The sequence below is a fragment of the Panicum hallii genome, chromosome 5 (assembly GCF_002211085.1).
Source record: "Panicum hallii strain FIL2 chromosome 5, PHallii_v3.1, whole genome shotgun sequence".
NCBI lineage: Eukaryota > Viridiplantae > Streptophyta > Magnoliopsida > Poales > Poaceae > Panicum > Panicum hallii.
In genome coordinates, this window is record NC_038046.1 from 4,256,704 (window position 1) to 4,278,202 (window position 21,499).

Genomic DNA, 21,499 nt, shown 5'->3' on the forward strand with positions numbered 1-21,499 from the left:
GATTTTAGAATTGTACTTTGTAGAGATGGTTTGAGCAGATTTATTGCATTTTCCATACTATAAGGTCTCGAATATTAACTTAGCATCTTTTTTTGAATCAAGAAGCCAGATGTCATCTTCTTTCTCTCTTTTTTCCATCTGAGATGGATTTCACTTTAATAGTACTATTGCCCAATTAACCCGTACACATGTATTACTAAAAGATCCACATGATACCCGCAAAATCTTATACATCCTGCCTTACTTCAAAATCCAACTCCCAGATCACAAGTTAAACATCTACTCCTAGGGAATAGATGACTTGTATATCGTATTCTGCGGACCAATGTATAAGGTATTTATGGCTTAAGACTTCTTTATCTTTTTTAAAAACTTAGTTGCTCATGATGAGCAACGATAATTTGACAATGAAGAGGATGATATAATGTCAAATCTTAGAGCCGTTGCTAATGGGACCATTTATAGGACCCCTTTTTAGAAATAATAGGATCTGAAAATATTACTCTAAACTCACAAAGAAATAATTTTGAGTGTCAAGTATTTACCATGCATGCGGCATGTTCGGAGTTGTTTCATCTAAAAGTCATATTCATGTCGGGTAAGTACTCCGTAGGTGAAACATTTCGAACTCTGAAGCAGAATTTTTGTCCGGATATGCTTCATGTAGGGATGGTAAAGAATCATAAATTTTAGTCTAAATAATTTAGGGGTCGGGTTTAAAAGAACTGGGCTCTGATCTTATTCAATTTTAACTAAATATATATAAAAACTAAATTATTAGATTATAAAGAGAGCACTATGCTCATATCCGTTACCGGCTATACTCCACGTCGCAAGCACAAAAGATCTACCGAGCGGAAAAACGGTCGCCGAATATCAGTCGCCCGCAGTTCAAACGTACGGTCAGCGGAAAGCCTCACCGCACGAACTCTCCGTACACACATCCCCGCGCGCTATCCTGGCCCCAAAACTTCCCGCCTCCTCGCCTTCCAGCCCACGTGCCACTCCCGTGGACGAGCCCCACGAGAAACCACAGCAAGGTCCTCCGTTCGGGCCCCACACGTCGGCTTACCATTAGCATACACCGCGTTCACCTGCCAATGATGGCCTCGTGGACCTCCCGCCATTCTCTCCGCCCAGCGCTCAAAGCTGTGAGCTATAAACCCACCCCCACGTCTGTTCCCCCAAAATCGACACCCACCGCACGCAGGCCTCCTCCTCGTTCGCGTCGTTCGGATTCAGAAGAACCCTAAGGTTCCCAATGCCGCCCGCGCGGTCATCGGCGAGAGGCGGGAGGCGCGGCCGGGGGCGAGGAGGACGAGGGCGAGGTGCCGCCGCCGCCGCGGGGACGCGGCGCAAGCGCGACGTGGACTCCGAGGTGGTCGACCTCTGCGACGGTGAGTAAACCGTTAGTTTTTGTTTGCCATGGATTGTTCGAGTTTCTCGCCATTTTGGGGGGCATTTGGTTGGAATGTTGGATTGCTGAGACACTGAGGTAGGAGGTCGTTAGGTCGGAACATTTTAGGATTTTGGAGGTTTTTTTTTGGGTTTGGATCGGAAGTAAGCCGCACCTTTCGTGCAGAAGCAGTTGTAGGTTTTGCGCATGATCGGAAACAAACCCCCCGCTATTTCAACTGTTCTCTTCGGGTGGGCTGGGGTTTTCGTTGGGGTACTCGTTGGACAAATGCCGTATGTGTTTCTACATTTTCGTTAAGGATCAGAAAACTGATGTTTTCGTACAAATATTTCTTTTTTCAGACCGAGATGAGTCTTCTCCACGGATGAAGAGGCGGACTGAAGAAATCGCAAGCGCGGAACACACCGTGGAAGCTGGCTTGGAAGCACTCTCACGCGACGCCACCGAGGAAGGTGAGATTGGAACCTGAAACGCATGATGTCGCTGTGGGTTCTAGAATTTTGGCTGACTGCGGCTTTCAGATTGTGCATATGGTGGGGAGCCAACTCCTACAAGGAATCTGAGGCGTCTTAGAAAACAAACAGTGGAGAGCAACGCTGCAGACGCCAAGGAGTATGTTGCTGTGGACGTCAAGGATAGTGACACTGAAGGTTGTTATCTGATAAAATTTTGATCACTCAATATTTTTTGGAATAGCATATTTCATTGATACCATCCAATGCTCCGAGGTGTCTGATTTGGTGTTCATTAAAATGTTTCCTTTTTCTAAGATCCAGGCAACTTATCTCCCTGTGGGAGTTTGAAGGTCCGCCAGATATTAAAGGATATTTCTAGTGGCGTGGCAGAGAGTGAGGCTAAGGTCGTGAAGGAGATCGAACAGAGTTCTGCCAGCGATGGTTAGTGATAAATTCGAGTTCCTCATGCATAAAGTTAGGATGCTCATCTATAAGTATGTTTTGTTTTCATTTTGGCTTACATTGTCAGTTTACTCTTTTTAACATCAGATGGCCAAAAACTGGGCCAGCAGAGAAGATCTAAGCGCCTACAGGCTAAACTAATTGGGATTCAAGACTTGGATGGTGGGGATACTGACAGTGACATTTTTGAGGACCGCCGTAGTAGCTCAGAGGATGGTAAGTCTGGACAATCAACCTGCCTTTCATCTGATTTTTTTAAGATGGATGGCTTAGTATGTGTTTTCAGAGAAGAGAAGGTTAGTTCCAAAAAGAACAAAGCGCTTCCAAAGGAAGTATACATCTGAATCTGCCAATGGTGAGGTGAGTGAAGATAAGGATACATGGAGGAGCAGCTCTGATGATGGTAAGACGAAAGTTGTCCCTTGGTTAGCAAGAGGCCACCAGTATGCATGTGCACACAATTCTAAGTCTATGCTATGCAGATAAAGACAGTGTTGCACCCCGTCGAAGATCAAAGCGCTACAAGTTGAGAACTCGATCTAGCTCAAATGATGATAGAGATGACAGTGATGCCGTAAATTGTAAGTGGACGTGTTTGGGTTAAGGTTCTTTCATTTTTGAGACAAGGGCAACAATTTAATAAGAGATGTTTGCTTCTTTTTGATGCACTGTGCAGCTTGTCCTTTTGACACTATTTTTGGGGAACTTGCATTGTTAACCTAACCTGCTTTACTAGATTTCGTGTTAATTTGTTCAGTTGAGATAACCTGTAAACTTTTGAATCCAGCTCTTAGTTGCTTTACTTAGGTCACATTTGATTGAAATACAAAGGAGTTAACATAATCCAGCTGTATTTTACATTAACTTATGAAATCCTCTCTCACAGATTATGGGAAGGCAATTCAATGCAGAAGAATGTCAAAGCGACTACTAGAGAAACAGAAAGTGGATCACATTTCTAATGTATGTGAACGTTTATGCCTCTCCTGATAAAGCGATAAATAGTCTTTCTTCAGAAATAGTGATGAATGTTTCCTCTTCTTTTGTAGGAGAGCTGCACCAAAGCTTCTTCGTCAATGCTATCAACATCTTCATCTTCAGGTAATAACCATCCAATTAGCTAACAGTCAAGAGTTTGTTACCTGCCCTTGTGACCTATGAGTTCAGTCAAGAGTTTATGAAGTACAGAAAACCAAAACACAATCATTTCATATCTTTCTTGCTTATGCTTGTATGTGCTTTATACCAATCTTTTGGAGTAACATAGAAACATTAAACTGAAAGGATCCTACTAATAACTTCCTTCAATTTGTTTTTTGAAGATTTCAGTTTTGCTCATGTGCAGGCTGAATATCCCAGTACATCTTATTCTGATTAATAACCTGTCTGAAACACCAGATGCTTGTGGCCTGCTGATCATTAAAATGCCTTCTATGTTTACTACTAGCTTGCTTCTTTCAGATAATGAATTATTATGCAATTCTGTAAAGTCTAGCAAAAGATCTTCTCATGGACCAATTTGCTCGATTTGTAAGGTATGGCAACCTTGTATTTTTTGCCTTATTTCCATATCCTTATATGTAACACCTTGTTTGGATATTTTGCTCTCCTCCCAGAGTGGAACTGCCAGCTCTCATATCATTCGGTGCCAGAATTCTAATTGTTCTGGCAGCTTCCACACATTCTGCCAAGATCCTCCATTGCAAGATGGTGTTCTTACATCTGAATGTTCTTTGTGTAAAATCAATCAAAATTTGTTGGCAAGGGCAGCAGAAGAGAATTTGGTGAAAAAAATACAGAGATACGTAGGTCACAGAATGCTGGTTATTCAGGAATCTGGTTTCCAATATCAATTCCTTGTAAAATGGCATTCACTTTCTCATCATCATGACTGTTGGGTATGCCCTATCCTTTCTTAATGTAAATACGATAACTTGTTCTGCTATATCCAAATTTTTAAGCAGCTTCATTGGCAGCCCAGTTAGTGATTTAATTTCGATATCTTTTTTACTAAAATAAAAGGAATCTGGTTGATGGGATTTTAGCTTTATCCAGATGGTTTTGTTGAAGGCAGTCTGCACCTCATGGTGCAGAGTCCAGGATAGGAATATTTCATGGTTTAGAAAATGTGCATCGATGTTAGCAGAAGCCTGACACTACTTGTCATACTAGTGCATATTGGTACTGTTAAATTAAACCTTCTTTCATTTGTACTCTTGTAAAAAAATATTGCTAGTATGGACAAACTTGGATGCACCTTTAACTTTTGCCCACACAAGAGTTGGAATTGTTTAAAGTTATGTATTATTTATAGGTATGTAAATGTTCATAAAACAGAATGTCATGCCATGATTCTTTAGAACATTATCAAGGGGAATCGTCATGAACATTCTGATAATCATACGTTGAGAAAAAAATTACTTTCACTTGCTTCAGGTTCCACTTGAATGGCTTCAAGTTTTTGATCGTATACGAGTACAGAATTATCTGAAAAAGAGCATGTAAGTATTGCGCACTATTGGATTTCTTAAGTCATCCACAATTTTACAATTGCTCTTGTTATTTCAGTGCAACCATATATGTCCATATATGCCACTGACTTTTATTCACTGATTCACTAGAAATCATGTACACCATTGGCAAACAGTCAATAGAAAATAGATAACCGAGGTTTATTATAAGTAGGTAACCATTCCATTGCTTTATTCTGTTTACTAATATTGGCTTACTGTATGTCTTGAGTTAAAACAATTTTTTTTAGCTGGTGAACACATTCTTGAATGATTTGTGGTTACAAAATTCTGAATGATAATATAGGCAGTTGCTTGTTGTATTTCTAAAATCACCTTTTTCCTTATAGCTACATGTGTTTTGTGTCATGAACAAACGCTGTTTCCCCTTTTTTTTCATTTCTGTTTCTAATAATTCTATAAATTATCTGTGACAGCTTGCTTAAAGAGATTTATGTAGAGGATCAACGGAAACCTGAGTGGTTTGAAGTAGATCGTGCTATTGCTTGTCGGAGGAAGTCTGGTTGTGATAGTACATGTGACATCTTGACTACCATTCAGGATAACAAAGACTTTCTGGAATATGAGTTCCTTGTGAAGTGGAAAGGCCTTGATTATTGCGAGGCTACATGGGAGTCCTGTTGCACGGAAGGTGTGCAGGCTGCCATTTCCAAGCTTGTTGAAAGGCATCAAAGTGTTTTAAAAAGAATTGATTGTGTCAGCCCAGTATGCCTAGAAGGGGTGATTACGGAAGAGATCCACAATGGTGCTTTATACGGCTACCAGCATCAAGGTTTGCAATGGATATTTGATAACTTCAAAACTAGGAGGAATGTTATTCTTGCTGGTACGTTCATGAACCCTAAGGCTGTTATGCATGGTTCCCTTCATACTTAATTTTTATTATAACTATCATAGTTCGTGAGCTGTAAGGCTGTAATGCGTGTCATGCTTTGTACTTGTATGTTCTTTTTTAATAACTATTAAACTTCAAGAAGCACAAGGTTGTAGTGGCCTGCTGTCTGATTCCAGATGAAAATAAGAATTATGATAAAAGCTGAATGAAGACAGAAGGTTAAAAGAAACAAACAAATTATATTTACAGCAAACTCTTCTATTTTTAACTCACTAAGCACATAATAGTTATCAAGTTAAAAATATTAAAGGGTGCTGCAAACCTGTCGCACTTGCACCCAATAGTTTGAGGGGGAGATGGCCACCTGGGAGCCTATGTCCACAGCCCAGCAAGGAAGAATGCTTAGTCTTGTTCGGTTTGATGGAATGTGCCAGCTCATCTTTTATCGAACCAGTCCTAAGAAACGCCGCTGACAAACTCTATCTAACAAGCAAGCAAACTATTAGACCGACTAACTTGCATGTGGCTGTGGCTTCTGCAGTTGAACATTCAAAGTGCTGTGGCTGCTAATGCCCAGCCCAGATCACTAAAACGTCATTTTTTTTTCTGAATATGTCATGTTTTTGTGCCTAAAGTGAAGCTGGATTGCATAATTCCTCCATGGAGGCAGATTGCTCCTAATATGTTGCCCACTTCACATGTCTTCATAATCAGTTATTGCAGAACATACCTGACCACAAAACTGATGACTATATTATCTTATTTTACCAAAATCATGAATCATGGTAAATCTCTTTGTAATGGCAGATGAAATGGGTCTTGGCAAAACTGTGCAAGTTGTTTGCTTTCTCAATCACATTATTAAGGAAAGGTTTACGGCATTTCCTGCACTAGTTCTCGCTCCTAAGAGCATCCTATTGCAATGGGAAAAGGTATGTAAATCCTTATGTAATCTTGCCATGTTATCCTTAGTGTTTTGTCAGGAAAGGTGCAGGAATTTATTTGCTATGCAATATGTATATACGGATGTATTTTCTTAAAGAAATTTATGACTGCCCTTAAATAGGAATTTGGGCGCTGGGGAGGTGATCTTAACGTTATTGTTTATCAAGGAGACAAGGACTCCAGGAAGTGCATTCAAGCTCATGAAATGTACTCTTCTGAAGGGAGGGTTTTATTTGATGCTCTTGTGACAAGCTATGAATTTGTCCAAATTGATAAATCAGTTTTGCAGAAGTTTAAGTGGTCTGCAATTGTCAGTAAGTTTTTCTGATATAGCTGTGTTTGGGTTATCTACTGCTTAAGCGTCTCCTATTGATGTATAAAGCTTGTGCGATTCCTTGTTTTCATTTCAGTTGATGAAGCTCACAGATTGAAAAAGCTTGATTGCAACCTTGCAACTTGCCTAAAACGCTATAGTTCTGAATTTCGCTTGCTACTTACAGTAAGTCTTGTTCATTCTATGCAGGTTTCTTGAACTTTAGAAGTGAGTTTTGTGGCATGTTGCCAATTTTGTTGTTTCATTAAATATCATTGGTAGACCTAGAACTGAGCTTGTTACTTCCCACTGGTAGACCTAGAACTGAGCTTGTTACTGCCCATTGGTAGACCTAGAACTGAGCTTCATTAAATATCATTGGTTGCCAATTTTGTTGTTTCATTAAATATCATTGGTAGACCTAGAACTGAGCTTGTTACTGCCCATGACAGCTTGATAGTAGTTAAAGGAACTGTAAGTTTTACGCAATCTTAATTGTGTTTGGGATTATGAAAAATCTACTTTTTACGAATTATTTTCAATAATACCAATCAATTCTTCATAGGCATTTTAAACAAGTCTTCAAAGTTTGGTTATCTGAATTATGGACTATGAAACTTCACTATGCGATGTGGAATCATTGATGAATTGTTCTAAAAAGGAATGCCACTTGTCATGTTGTCTGTCTTACCTTTTGTTCCTGCGGGGAGGGGTTCTGGTTTCATTTTCAAAGGTGAACATAACATTCAAATAATGTTCCTCATGTCACAGGGAACACCGTTGCAGAACAATATGCTGGAGCTATTTTCATTACTTCATTATATTGATCCAGATGAGTTTTCTGATCCCAATGCTGATGGCCTGTTCACAAATATTGAATCTGGAAACGAGTTGACTATGGAAGAGAAAATTGCTCGGATTCATGATATTTTAAAGCCTAGGTGTTTTTCATCTCTAATAGGAAATGCTGTCCAGTTCATTGGTTGGATGTGGGTTCTTAGTTCATACGTGTTTGTTTTGCTAGGATGTTGAGGAGAATGAAGTCTGATGTTTTAACAGATTCCATGCCAACAAAGAAGTGGGTGGAAGTTCCATGTGCGCTGACAGATTCCCAGAGAGAACTTTACATTGATATTTTAGAGAAGAATTATTCAAAGTTGAATGGGGCTATTAGAAATGGTCAGTGCAAATACTTGCTCTTGCATTTTCCCCTTTGGTTTATTGTAATCTATTCAACTTTCACCTGGTATTACTGCTTTATCTACATATTTGATTCTCCACATTGGTGTACAATGTTTTTTGTAAATGCTATTATATGAGCAAAACCACAGGTATTAGCTAAAGGGAGAATACTCTTGATGTGCTTGCTTGCGCCCTACAAGTAAATGGACACATTTGACACATACATCGAGCTCTGTTTTTCCTCATTCGATGGCTCCAACTCAGGCAGCCACTTGCCCACTTCTGAATATTGAGAATGTGCAGGCAGCCACTTGCCCACTTCTGAATATTGAGAATGTGCAAGTAGTATGCAAGGAGAGCCACGATTTTCATTATTCAGTAAACAGAAAGATCAGTCCTTTGCTTTGCAAACTTTGGTTATTCATGCCATTGTCTCATTGAAGCTCCGCAAGGTCAATATCGACTAGCTGAGAGCTCCTTCACCTTGTTATTTTTTTACTTTTTGTACAAAATGACACCTTATTTAGCTTTCTAATATTATTTTTTACTTTTTACAAAATGACATCTTATTTAGCTTTCTAATATTGGAGCTCATAGACATTTTTGTGTGAAATTTATAGACCTCTTTGTTATTAAGCTTATGATGTTACAACGTCCTTGCTAACTCTCGTTTTACATCTAGACTAACTGTGTATACTTCTGCAGGCAAGAAGCTTGCTCTGAACAACATACTTATGCAACTGAGAAAATGCTGCAATCATCCAGTAGGTTTTCTTTCCATTCTAGTTGATATTTTAATGATAATTATTCACTTCAATATATTCTTCTCCTCTGTTTTTCTATGATTGTTTCCCCTTTGAAAAGTTTCTCAACGGTGATATCTTATTTTGATAATTATTTGTGAGCAGAATATAAATGTTGCAAGTGCTTCCCTTAATAGAGCCTTTGCAGTGGAGTATAAGCATGAATCACTGATTACTGTGATGATTTGTGCATTACATAGAACTGTTTTTTGGTATAGATGTGATGTTTGCTTTGTAAGCTGTCATGATGGTTAATAATCTAATTTTGTGACTATATTTTTCAGTTTCTATTTCAAGGACAGGAAACCAAACAGCAAGCTGCAGATGTTTTCCTTTCTCTTGTAGCTGCATCAGGGAAGCTTCAACTGCTTCATAAGGTTCCCCATCTTGAACCTCATCTGAGCTTGTGCTAAACTTTCAACTTAGTGGGGAGTAATAATTTGTAAAAAATGCTGACGTGCAGTTGCTTCCAAAACTGAAAGAAAGAGGAAACCGTGTGCTGATCTTCTCTCAAATGACCATGATGCTTGATATCCTTGAGGATTTTCTTTGTGACCTTGGGTACAAATATGCACGGTATGGTTCTTGGATCTTTCAATGTTCAATGCATTTTGGTCTGTTATAACATGGAGGTCTAAATTTCGTTTGGTCCACCCCATGTCTGCTGTATTTGGCAGCATTGATGGACAGACATCACTGTCAGCAAGACAGGAAAGCATAAAAGAATACAACAGAGCTGAAAGTGAGACATTCATTTTCTTGATGTCAACTCGTGCTGGTGGTCTTGGCGTTGACCTTGTATGTGTTCTAATACTCTGTCCATACTAGTTTCGTTAACTTGCGTATAATCTTGTTAGGTGATTTTTGTACCAGCAATTACCTAAGCTCATTTGTGCCATTGATCTAACAATGTTTACTCTGCTTTTGCAGCCTGGTGCTGATAGAGTGATTATATATGGTGAGTAACTTCTGTTACGTGTTCTTCTATGGAGACTTCTCACCTATAGTTCTGTGCAGTAATTACTGATTCCCTGTTTTCAGATCCTGACTTCAACCCATTTATGGACTTGCAAGCACAGTCCAGAGCGCACCGGATTGGACAGACCCGACCAGTAGTTGTTTACCAGCTCATTACGAAGTGTTCAGTGGAAGAGAAGATACTGCAAAAGTCCAAGCAGAAATTGGCTATAGAGAATATGTTAATGAACTCTTCCAAGAAGCCAAATGCAGATGAGTTGCAGTCTATACTGCTCCATGGAGCCAAGACAATTATTGACAGAAAAAAGGTCAGTGCCACGTCAATCCAGTATGATGACGAGGCGATCGAGAATCTCCTGAAGCTAGACCCTAGTTCTGAGGAGAAGTGCTCCAAAGAAGACAATGGCTATCTTGGGAGCATTGTGAGCTTTGCTCATGGTGCTGAGGATGAAGAGCCAGGTTCCCCCAAGGTTGAGGATCTCAGAGTTCTTAAGCCAGCTACCCCCAAGGTGGATTTAGGCCGTGGTAAGAGGCAAAGGAGAGTTGTTAACTACAATGATGCGGTAGAGAACTCGGATAGCGATGACATGTATGCTCCAGAGGGTTCTTCAACCTCAAGTAGCAGCTCTTCCGACAACGACGACTACGAGGCAGACACTTTAACTTCTGCACTTGTAGTTACTGCACATGAAGCCCAAGCTCCCAACGTTACTTTTGCAACTGAAGATCCAGGTGCAATTCCTGCACTTCAAGCCTTGAAGGGTTCATCAAGGAGCATCTCATCTTCACCTGATGACAACGAAGGCGATGCCAAGCCCACTGTTGCTGACACCTGACGAGGATGCACATAGCCTCTAGCCCTCTACATGGGTTCATTGTCTTTTGGTACTCGTCCTTGGTACAGGTTGTAGTCTTTTGAATAGGAATGGTCACACTTAAGCTATGTAACTGGCTAACGTGCGGTGAAACCATATGACATCCTGCTGCCGCTTATACGAGTTTGAGTCCAGTGGTGGGGGGAGATATCTCCCCGTCACATCAGCTCTCACCCTCACTTTCATCCTACCCCTCCAATGCAGGTGAGAAGCAATACATGTCATCTCCATGTCAGCTTTTCTTTTTCAAATTTAATTATTTCAATCTTCGCGTGAAGCAATAGAAACACGCCATGTCACTCCCGCCCTACCCCTCTCGTCTGGTTATATGTCTGCTCCCGTCCGACGGGATTGCTCCCGCCTTCTCTCTCCCTTCCGCCCCCCGCCTTTCTCCTCGCTCCCGCCTGAGCCGGGCTGACAGGGGGGTGGTGGTACCGCCCCCATTGACACCAGCCTGACGGTACCATGATAGATAACGGTCGCTGTATAGTTTGAAATCCCTTCTTGTGAAGAACCTGCTATTAAGAGGGAAAGTTATTAACATATAACCAGCAAGTGGATTGTGGAACGTGTCAGCTAATACGATCCCGTTTCTTCTCTGCCGATACATGCCGCATAGCAAAGCTGTTGGCGGGTTTCACCCTGGCATCAGCCATATATAAGCCCCAGAGCGGGGGCAGCGTCAGGATTCAGGAGCCTACGGCCCTAGTACGGCCGCTGGCATGGCCAACCGAGCGAGGCAGCTCCACGCCATCTACCTGACCAGCGGCTCCCACGACCCTGAAAAGTGGGCCCATCTAGTCAGAGAGTACGCCTCCCATTCCTCCCTCCGGGAAGCCGCCCTCGTCTATGCCCGGGACCTGCCGCGGCGAACGCACCACCAGCCCCTGCTCCCCGTCCTCCTCAAGGCCGCCGCCGCCGCCTCACGGGCCGAGCATGGACTCGGCAGGTCCCTCCACGCGGAGGCCCTCAAGTCCGCCTTCGCCGGCGACCTGCTCGTCGGCACCACGCTGGTGTCCATGTACTGCAAGTGCGGCGCCCTCGCGGACGCGCGCAGGGCGTTCGACGAAACGCCGGACCGCAACGTCGTCACCTGCAACGCGCTGCTCGCCGGGTACGCCGCGGCGGGGGACACGGACGGCGCCCTGGCGCTGTTCGGTGGCATGCGGTCCTGGACCCCCGTCACGTGGGCGACGCTGATCCGCGGGTTCACGGAGAGGGGCGACATGGCGGAGGCGCGGAGGTGGTTCGACGCCACGCCGCCGGGCATGCGGACCGTCGTCACCTGGACTGTGGTCGTGCACGGCTACGTGTCCGCGGGGGACATGGAGGCTGCGAGGGAGGTGTTCGACAGGATGCCCGTGAGGAACGCTTTCGTGTGGTCGTCCATGGTCACTGGGTACTTCAAGGCTGGCGACGCCGAAGCTGCGCAGGCTGTGTTCGACAGAATCCCGAGGCGGAACCTGGTGAACTGGAACGCGCTGATCGCCGGGTATGCGCAGATCGGGTGCAGTGAGAAGGCACTGCAGGCTTTCCATTTGATGCTGGAGGAGAGGATCAAGCCAGACGAGTTCACTATGGCCAGCGTGCTATCTGCCTGTGCACAGCTCGGGTCGCTAGAGCAGGGGAAGAAGGTTCATGAATTCATCAAGCGGAAGCATATCCGGAAGAACCACTTTGTGAATAACGGTCTGATCGACATGTATGCCAAGTGCGGTGACCTCGCGTACGCACGAGACATATTTGACAGCATGAGATGGAAGAACACTGAATGCTGGAACACCATGATCTCCGCACTTGCTAGCCATGGTCGGAGCAAAGAAGCGCTTCAGCTGTTCTTCATGATGGAGTGTTCGGAGCAGAAGCCCAATGTGATCACACTTCTTGCCGTTCTTGGAGCTTGTACTCACGGAGGGTTTGTGGACGAAGGCTTAAGAATCTTCAACAAGTTCGAAGTGTATGGAGTTGAGGCTGGAGTGGAGCATTATGGCTGCCTGGTTGATCTCTTAGGCCGGGCTGGAAAATTGAAGGAAGCCTACGATATTGTCAAGAGCATACCCGAGGAACCTAACGAGGTGATCTGGGGATCTTTGCTTGGAGCTTGCAATGTGCATGGTGACGCAGAGATGTCAAGATTGGTATCGGATGAGATCCATCGATTACATTCTGCTCGCACGTCGTCTAATGATGCAGAGTACATCATGCTGTCAAATATCATGGCTGCTTCGGCGAGGTGGGAGCAGGCAGAGCAACTGCGGAGGAAAATGGCGCGCCATGGGATAGAGAAGACTCCTGGCTGCAGTTCGCTTGAGCTAGGCATTCCTGAATGCCAAGTGTATGCAGGCAGTAGACAGTAGAGTTATGTGCAACTACACTACATTGCTTTAAGTCTGTTTAACAATTTTGTCTCAGGTTTTTTTCAGAAATCTGATATCAGTTACTGACCCACGAAGAAAAGATCTTGATCTGCTGCATTTGACAAAGAAAAAAAAAATCCAGATAGCGATCATTACTTTACTGTGCTAGAACCTGTGGACTGGAATCACTGAACTTCCAGGTGTTTACTTTAGAAACTAAATAATTACAGAGCATAGACCCATGTAAGTAAAATGGGGAACAAAACTAATAATCAATGCATGTACACGCTTTGCAGTTTTTTGGTCCGTTGCACGCTCTTGTCAGTTCAGTGGCACGATTAAATTATGTTACCATGATCAATCCATTGGCTCGAAATCGTACCAACGCTTTTCAAGATTCTAGGACATACATTCTCCGAATTTTGTGGAACCAGAAAAGCACTATTACTGCATTTCGAATACATAAACACATCGTGACAAAGACACTGACAGATAGCGACATGACCTGATCATGTCAAACTCAGAAGTCAGCAACCAAGACGAAGTGCCTAGACAACCACCTCCCTATCAAAGATCCAGCTGAACTTGACCTTCCTGGGCTCATCCTTCTTGGCTCTGTCCTCGGCGCGCTCCGCCGCCCGCCGCATCCTCGGCGCGAGCCCGCACACGAAGTCCCTGGCCCTGCGGCCCTCGCCGGAGAGCCCGCTCTCCATCGTCTCCAGCTTCCACCGCTTGACGAGGAACTCGACGATGTCCGTGTAGTCCCTGGCGGTGTACACGCGGAGGCGCTGCGCGACGGCGGCGAAGTGCTCGAACAGGCCCATGTCGCGGCCGTCGTGCATGAGGTGGGCGGGCATGGTGATCCGCTTGCGCATCATGTCCGCGATGGCGAGCATGGCGCCGTCCGGGTCGAGCTGCAGCAGCTGCTCCACGATGCGCCCGTAGGCCGTCTCGTGCCGCTTCTCGTCGGCGGCGATGGTGCCGCAGGTGCGCGCCAGGACGTCGTCGCCGTGCGCCTTGGCGAGCCGCGCGGTGTTGCCGTGCGAGACGGCCGTCGCGCGCTCCTGGAAGCTCGTGTACACGAAGCCCAGGTACGGGTTGTTCTCCGTTCCCGGGTCCTGAAATTCGAAACAGTGTCACGACGATGGGCATTGCGAGATCCAGGCAACCAGATGGTGGCGACGGACGCGTACCATGCCGGAGCCGATGAGGTACTGGACGGTCTTCTCGACCATGCGCATGTCGACGCGGCCGGAGAGGTACATGTACTTGCCGAGGATGTCTCCGTGGCGGTTCTCCTCGGCGGTCCAGGCGCGCGTCCAGACCGCCCAGGGGCATGCGCTGGCGCCGGTCTCGTCGCGGACGCCGTCGAGCGTGTTGATCATGGTCTGGTACGTGGGCAGCGCCTCCTCCGTGATCATGTCGCCCACCAGCACGACGAAGTACTCGTCGGGCAGCCCCGCGGCGCGCGCGCGGAGCTCGCGGACCTCGTGCTCGAACATCTCGGAGGACGAGTCCGGCAGGAAGTCCGTCGGCTGCCAGCAGTCCTCCACAGGCTTGAGCAGCGGCAGCAGCGACCGCGCCGCCCAGCCCTCCAGGGACCGGAACACCTCCGCCTTCTCGGGCGGCATCGAGTGCGTCACGCGGGCGCGCGCCGCCACCGCCACCGCCGCCGCGGACACGCGGCACCGCCCGCGGCGCGCGGGGGCGGGCGCCGCCGCCACCGGGGCGCGTGCGCGGACGGCCATGCCGTGAGCCTGCATCGTCGGGGGCCGGTTGCGCTGCGCCGGACGCGGGAGGAGGAGGCTGCTTGCGCCTTGCGGTGACTGTGACTGTGGAGTGATGCGAGTGGGTTGCTGTCTTGGTCGGCGAGCGAACGCCGGCGTGCGCGTATATAATCCGGGCGGCCGGACGCGACAAGCTGGATTGTGGCTGGTGGGCGGAAAACCGGTGGGTGCAGTGGTTTTGCGGGGGGTTTCAGCGGGAAGTCGGGGCCTAGCGAATCCTGTGGGTGTCTCAACTGTCCGGGACACCTGGGTTTGCCACTTTGCCTGCCTGGCCGGTCGCCGGTGAGCGGCGAGGAGGGGACAGTTGGACGACGGGCGGTGATCTCGGCCGTCCGCCTAGCTCGAGCCGTTCGGCGCTCACATTGGTAAAGGGACCTAATTGGGGGCAGATTTGTTTTTTTGTTTGTTTTGATAGCTTGGTTGATTTCCTCCTGATGGAAGAATGTCGCCGTTGGTGCCTTGTTGCTGTTGACCGGTGCGTCGGTGACCGAGGCGTTTTCTCTCTCTCGTTTTTTGGCGTTAACCGAGCGGCCCGGGCTGATTAGCGAAGGCGGATTAAGGAGAGACACCGTGCTCCGGCTCCGCCCCTGGATTTTACAGCTGGAGCCTCCTGCGTGGGGTGGCACGTGCGGCGGATGCGTGCCGCAGGCCGCAAGCGCCGAGTTGGCGGGCGGTGTACCACGCTTCTCGCAGCAGAAAACCGCCTAGTTGGTGGAGCCTGCCACGCCACCAGCCCACCGGCTTACTTGTCCACAGCCCACCCACTTCGGTTGTCCTGCGCTGGCAGCTGTGCGGGAAAACCAGACCGATGAGAAGATCTTCAAACCTAAACCGAGAGGTTTTCGTGGGGGCTTTGCACTGCACCGCGCCCGCGCAAGGTCTTCGACCACGTCTCGCAGCAACTGGAGTGCGTTCCGCTGCCAAACCTTCTGCAATCTTCTGGTCTGGTTAGAAAAAGACGAGCGCGTCGTCCGTCTCCGCCAGATTTATGACCGGAACGGAGGCCCGGACACACATGTGACGAAGACGCCGAGCTAGATTCTTGATTGGACTGCTGGAGGCTGGAGGGTTTCTTAGGCTGTCTCGTGCTCTCTAAACCGTTCTCTACCTTATATATAGTGCTCTCTAAACCGTTTATATAGTGCTCTCTAAACCGTTCTCTACCTTATATATAGAGAAGATTCTGTTCTCTATTGCTCCAGCAGCGTTCTCTAAAAGGTCCTCTAAAATAGAGAACGCTACAGGTTTCCTCTATATATAGAGATTCTCTCTCCTCTTCTCTATTTTTTTATATTTTAAACACTAAATTAAATAAAAATAAAATATGTCCATAGCATTTGAGATATGATAAATACGTACGTACAAAAATTTAGAACAAAATACGTTTCTAATATAGGGTTTAATGTATAGAGAACGAGATTTAGAGAACGTTGTTGGAAAGAAATGAGATATAGAGGAGAGAATCTTGTAGAGAATTCTGTAAATGAAGGATATAGAGAAGGATACAGACAACGACGGTTGGAGATAGCCTTGGTCCTGGTTTGGGAGAGTTCCGGGTGCTCCGACTCCATGCACTGTAGTAGTACTGTAGCATCTTGGAGCCGGAGTTAGTAGAGCTATTTTTTCTATCTCCACCGGCTTTACCTTTTTTTTTTCTAGTTTATTTTAGATATTGATTCGCTTCTTATCATCGTACAAAATAGCACCGCTACAGTATCATTTACTGTAGCATGGCTGGAGCTGTTGTTTCCGGCGGAGCCACGCCAAAAGGGCTCTTACACTTTGATTCGCTGGAGTGAGGGGGCTGGTCTGCTGGCGTGGTGGTGGTGGAGCAAGATGCTGCTGCGCTATTGTGAGGCGACTAGCCCGAGCCTGGTTTAGGGCAAGGTAACGGCCGGCCCAACAGCCCTTTAATTTGCTCGGGCCCTTGCCCAACAACAGCTCCTCCTCAACGAGGCGACTAGCCCAAACCTGGCCCAACTTGTTAGGCTCGGGCAACTACTCGCAGCGCCAGGTGAAGGGCACGTATCCAGTGGTTACTTTTACGAGAGTTTCGGCACCATCTTAGTTAAATTCGACATTTTGTGGGAGTAAATTTTTTAAAATTTAAAGATGTTGTACTTGCAATTGTAGATAATATTTTCATCGACAGCGAGATATATATGGTAATTTTATCAATCTCGAAAATTTGCTAGCTCAGTCTCTAAAGATGACTATAGATGATTATAGGGATAGAGTTTGTGTATGTACGTAGTGTGTTTACAGTGACGAGTGTAGATAGGTTATAAGTGTCCAACCTGTATTATAAAAAAACTGCTCGCAGCGCCAAAAGGCAGGAGCGCATTAAACACCCGACCATCAGTTCATCGCTGAGGAGAGAGGACGCGGCAGGGACCGGTATTATTGTTAGAAAAAAACACTCGTGAAATTGACGTCGATGGGTGCGCGGATCGCTTCCTGCCACCTCACCTCCTACCGTTTGCTTGCTATTCCTCGCCGGAGTCGGTAACGAAGAGAAGAGATCGTGGCCCGAATGCCCGACGGCGTCGTTCAGGCAAATATCCCTCTCGGCCCATGTCGTCGATATGTCGCCGCGCACACCACAGCTTCCTCTCGACCTCCCTCGCCAAAAAGTCAAAAACCCAAGCGGGCGTCACGCGCCTCCCCGCGCGCCCCCGCCGCCGCCATGCGGGCCCCACGCTCAGCCGTTCCCCACATGGCAGCGAGGCGAGCAGCCGTCTTTCCAGGCCTAAGGATTTCATAAAACACCCTTTGCATCACAAGTATTTAAATCGCCCACTCCACAACCACCGCGAGCGTCGCGTCGCCGCCTCAGCCCTCAGCTCTTCTCGGACCCGGCCTCGCCGCGCGGGAGCTCACCTTGCCACGACACCAACACCATCCGCGGAGTCGCGACGCGCCGGGCGACGCAGGTTCATCGGGAGCTCTTTCGCGGGCCTGCTGCTTTTGGGTCTTTTATCGCGGGCGGCCCGCACCGGCGATCGCTGTCGACGGAGTTCGGTGAGTCCCTGATCTGCCCTGGCGCCCTGCATCGGCTATCGTTGTCTTTGCCTCCCAACGACCGGCTCAGAGCTCCCTGATCTCGGCAGCTGCGCGCGGGCTTTGGACTGGGGCAGCGCGGCTCGATCCAGTCGGTTCGCCGGAATATCTGAATCGCGGAGGGCGGAAGGTGAAAAATTGAAGATATTCATCGCCGGTGCTTCTGGATTGGGAGGAAGCCGCCGCGCCTGCGATATTCCAAGTGATTTTGGTTCGGTAGAGCTGTCAGCTGCGTGCCTGAATTGGTCTGAGAGGCCGATTCGGCAGCAGGGGAGCTGTCTAATGGGAGATCGGGCGGCGGCGGCGGCGGCGGCGGAGGGGAGATGGTGAGCGGGAGCTTCAGCCGGAGCACATCGGCGCGGCTCGCGGCGAGGGGCGGCGTCGGGAGCCCGCGGGTCTCCACGCCGGGGGCCGCGCACCGGAACTGGTGGGCGGCGGCGCCGTCGGGGCCGTCGGGGCCGTCGTTCGAGCGCGTCGCCTTCGCGTTCTTCCTGACCTCCCTAGCGCTCGTGCTCTCCTGCGCGCTGTACCTGTACGTCTTCCGACACCCGGGCCGGGACCATGTGGTCGCCGAGTTCGCCGCCGGCGAGAATCTCGAGTCCTGCGACGTGTTCGACGGCATCTGGGTGCCCGATGAGAGGTACCCCCTGTACAACAGCTCCCGGTGCCCGTTTGCGGAGAGGGGGTTCAATTGCCTGGCCAATGGGAGGAAGGACACCGAGTATCTCAAGTGGAGGTGGAAACCTCGGGGATGCGATTTGCCGCGGTTCAGTGCCCGTGCTGTGCTGGAGTGGCTGAGAGGGAAGAGGGTCGTGTTTGTGGGGGATTCCATGAGCCGAACGCAGTGGGAGTCCTTCATTTGCATGCTCATGACTGGGGTGGATGATCCAGATACGGTTTATGAGGTTAATGGCAACCAAATCTCAAAGACAATCCGGTTTTTAGGAGTGAGATTTGAGTCCTTCAACCTTAGTGTGGAGTTCTTCCGGTCTGTGTTCCTTGTGCAGCAGATTCCTGCGGTTCGCCATGGGCGCAGAAGGGTCCGTGCAATCCTAAAACTGGATAAGTTGGATGATTTAAGTAGGAAATGGGCAGATTCAGATGTGCTTATTTTCAACTCAGGACATTGGTGGACTGCCAGCAAATTATTTGATATGTGAGTTGTCTTACTTTAATTCACAAACCTTTTGTTCCTTCTGTTTTCTTAAGTTAACTAGCAAATTTTCATTAGTCTGAGTTTTTACCAACATGAACTGTTCACACATCACACCCATCTACATTGATGTTTTATCCATGGCAAGTTATATAGGCAGCACAGTGTTCCTGTGGAAGATGTCACCACCTTTTAGATCTGTAACCTCTAAGCAACTCTGTAGGATTAAAAGAGGCTTGGCAATGTTATTTCTCACAAGAATTCAAGCAAGTTATACTTATTCCTATGAATCAACGCTGAAGTGCATTCTTAGTAGCGAGTGACTGAGGATAAAAGGTTTAGAATCCAGGATACAAGATTGATGTGATTGCCTTGACGGTGTTGTATTGTATCAGTTCTAGTTGTTCCTTGAAGTCTTAGCAACACAAAAGTGGGTTAGGTTCTGATGTCATCTCATTTATTATGGTTGATGTTGATACATCAGTCTTTATCTGCATACTGGCTAAGTTTCATTTAGAAAAGAAATCTGGCTAGGTATGATCCAAGCAGGGCTTAAGATTCTGATGATGCCAAGTGAAGTTTAGTGCTTCTTTCATTTGGCATTATATTGTTTTTACTGTGTTCTTTTTGCTTGTGGATGTGTTCAGTGTTATATAAGAGCAGTGGCTCCATTGTGTTAGGTCTTTATGATTTTTTTTGGGTAATATTGAGACTTTACATTCTCGGTTTAGTTCAGGCCCCTCTCGATGATGTTTTATGGAGGAAGTCAATGTTTAGAATTGTAACAAAAATGCTTACTGTCTTTTATTGCTTAGCTTTGATGGCTACTACTCAATGGAATTGCCATGATATGTTTCCTGGTTTCTTTGTCTCATAATGCTGTTGTTGTTGATTTGCACTGATATCAACTTCATAAATCTTGGATATTCAAGTTTGATCTTTGCAAGCAGGGGTTGCTATTTTGAGGCTGGAGGTGTCCTTAAACTGGGAACATCCATTAATGCTGCTTTCAAAATGGCACTGGAAACTTGGGCTTCATGGGTGAAAGAGAAAGTTGATTTAAGACGAACGCGTGTGTTCTTCCGTACATATGAACCATCTCACTGGAGGTGTGTTTTCTAACATACAAATAATCTTTTCCTTGTAGAATTCTTCATTTTCTTCTTTATTGTACTCTAGAAGTAACTACAATTTGAACTGAAAGTTTTTAAGGTTGCTACATCCTATAAGTGCCACTATGATTGTGGTGTTATTAGAAAAGCAAATTTGGACTGTGTACGAGTTATTTTGCTAAAGTATACACTCATTGAGAATTATTCATGTTTACAGTGGCTTAAATCAAAAGGTTTGTGAAGTAACAGAACAACCTACAACTGAGGCCAAAGGAGATGACAGGAGAGAATTTGGGGATATACTTGCTGATGTTGTGGCGAATACAAGTGTCCCTGTCACTGTACTAAATGTGACTTTGATGGGGGCCTTCAGAAGTGATGCTCATATTGGCCTTTGGAGTCATCCCAATACCATACTTGATTGCAGCCACTGGTGCCTTCCTGGAGTTCCAGATGCTTGGAATGAACTTGTATTTTCCCATCTGTTGACAAATGGTGAGTTCCTTATTACGATAACAATCTTTTATGATATTTTCTTAGAGCATGTGCCTAAATAAACCAAGTAGGATACTGTGTTAGAACTGTGATGCTGATTGCTAGACCTACGATCAATATTTGAAAACCTACATGTGTATGCATGAGTCCTGAAAAATCCAGAAGATGTATATGAGGAATATGGAGCTCTTCCATGGTTATTATTGTTGACTCCAGGAGTTTAGATAGAGTGTAATACTATTTTTACTTGATGAATTACTCCTGATGGAGTTGAATGGTGATGTGATGCTTTTTCTTGTCTGATTCCACAGGTTGGCGAGGGCTGGTTAGCTGACTGCTGACATGATATGCTCATCTTCCTTCTGTTTCATAATTTCTGTTTTATTTGCTACAAGAGGTCTCTGAGACAGCAGCATCTTCAGGCAAGCTGTGTTATATTCATCTTCCATTTTCCCCCTCAATTGCTCACGCAGGAATGCACATCTCCTGAGACCTGAGACATAGAATTTGTATCATTTCCTCCTTTGGCTGTTTAGACATAGACACAGATCACAGGCAACCTGTATGTAACAGTAGTTCATTTACAAAATTTTGGAAATTGAATTCTTATGCATGTGACGTCTTTACTGCATTTTCTTGCATCAGCACACATCAAATGAAATAGTTATCAATATGCAGTTATATGTCAAATGACTTCTTTTGCAGCTAGGAAAGGGGGGGTGGGGGGGGTGTTGTGCGA

The 21,499-nt window shown here is 46.3% G+C and overlaps 4 protein-coding genes across 4 annotated transcripts; 3 read left to right on the forward strand and 1 right to left on the reverse strand.

Moving 5' to 3' along the window:
* The first annotated feature begins 1,261 nt into the window (after positions 1-1,261).
* On the forward strand, positions 1,262-11,010 carry LOC112891493 (CHD3-type chromatin-remodeling factor PICKLE-like). Its single transcript, XM_025958376.1, has 24 exons — positions 1,262-1,397; positions 1,759-1,869; positions 1,939-2,067; positions 2,188-2,313; positions 2,422-2,550; positions 2,621-2,737; positions 2,817-2,915; positions 3,221-3,297; positions 3,384-3,435; positions 3,796-3,869; positions 3,951-4,232; positions 4,771-4,835; positions 5,282-5,691; positions 6,508-6,632; positions 6,767-6,959; positions 7,056-7,144; positions 7,730-7,899; positions 7,983-8,137; positions 8,846-8,904; positions 9,228-9,320; positions 9,407-9,519; positions 9,621-9,741; positions 9,874-9,901; positions 9,985-11,010. The coding sequence occupies exons 1-24, from the start codon at positions 1,262-1,264 to the stop codon at positions 10,755-10,757; spliced, it is 3,726 nt and encodes a 1,241-aa protein (XP_025814161.1). The 3' UTR covers positions 10,758-11,010.
* A 413-nt stretch (positions 11,011-11,423) lies between these two features.
* Positions 11,424-13,244, forward strand: LOC112894986 (pentatricopeptide repeat-containing protein At3g21470-like). The gene has a single exon (XM_025962841.1). It carries the CDS (start codon positions 11,519-11,521, stop codon positions 13,151-13,153), a length of 1,635 nt encoding a protein of 544 aa, XP_025818626.1. The 5' UTR covers positions 11,424-11,518; the 3' UTR covers positions 13,154-13,244.
* Positions 13,245-13,490: 246 nt separating this feature from the next.
* On the reverse strand, positions 13,491-14,916 carry LOC112893787 (stearoyl-[acyl-carrier-protein] 9-desaturase 1, chloroplastic). Its single transcript, XM_025961280.1, has 2 exons — positions 14,347-14,916; positions 13,491-14,271 (listed from the first exon to the last, which is right to left on the reverse strand). The coding sequence occupies exons 1-2, from the start codon at positions 14,914-14,916 to the stop codon at positions 13,702-13,704; spliced, it is 1,140 nt and encodes a 379-aa protein (XP_025817065.1). The 3' UTR covers positions 13,491-13,701.
* Positions 14,917-17,719: 2,803 nt separating this feature from the next.
* LOC112893482 (protein trichome berefringence-like 7) lies at positions 17,720-21,373 on the forward strand. Its single transcript, XM_025960847.1, has 5 exons — positions 17,720-17,961; positions 18,051-19,156; positions 20,104-20,262; positions 20,483-20,760; positions 21,072-21,373. The coding sequence occupies exons 2-5, from the start codon at positions 18,324-18,326 to the stop codon at positions 21,092-21,094; spliced, it is 1,293 nt and encodes a 430-aa protein (XP_025816632.1). The 5' UTR covers positions 17,720-17,961; positions 18,051-18,323; the 3' UTR covers positions 21,095-21,373.
* The last annotated feature ends 126 nt before the right edge of the window (positions 21,374-21,499 follow it).

Excerpts from the sequence above, each read along its gene's own strand:
- LOC112894986 (XM_025962841.1), top strand. The coding sequence starts at position 11,519 with ATGGCCAACCGAGCGAGGCAGCTCCACGCCATCTACCTGACCAGCGGC.
- LOC112893482 (XM_025960847.1), top strand. The coding sequence starts at position 18,324 with ATGGTGAGCGGGAGCTTCAGCCGGAGCACATCGGCGCGGCTCGCGGCG. Across the intron at positions 20,263-20,482 it reads TATGAACCATCTCACTGGAG|TGGCTTAAATCAAAAGGTTT; the intron begins GTGTGTTTTCTA and ends TCATGTTTACAG. Across the intron at positions 20,761-21,071 it reads TTCCCATCTGTTGACAAATG|GTTGGCGAGGGCTGGTTAGC; the intron begins GTGAGTTCCTTA and ends CTGATTCCACAG.
- LOC112893787 (XM_025961280.1), bottom strand. The coding sequence starts at position 14,916 with ATGCAGGCTCACGGCATGGCCGTCCGCGCACGCGCCCCGGTGGCGGCG. Across the intron at positions 14,272-14,346 it reads ACCTCATCGGCTCCGGCATG|GACCCGGGAACGGAGAACAA; the intron begins GTACGCGTCCGT and ends TTCGAATTTCAG.
- LOC112891493 (XM_025958376.1), top strand. The coding sequence starts at position 1,262 with ATGCCGCCCGCGCGGTCATCGGCGAGAGGCGGGAGGCGCGGCCGGGGG. Across the intron at positions 1,870-1,938 it reads ACGCGACGCCACCGAGGAAG|ATTGTGCATATGGTGGGGAG; the intron begins GTGAGATTGGAA and ends TGCGGCTTTCAG. Across the intron at positions 4,233-4,770 it reads CTCATCATCATGACTGTTGG|GTTCCACTTGAATGGCTTCA; the intron begins GTATGCCCTATC and ends CACTTGCTTCAG.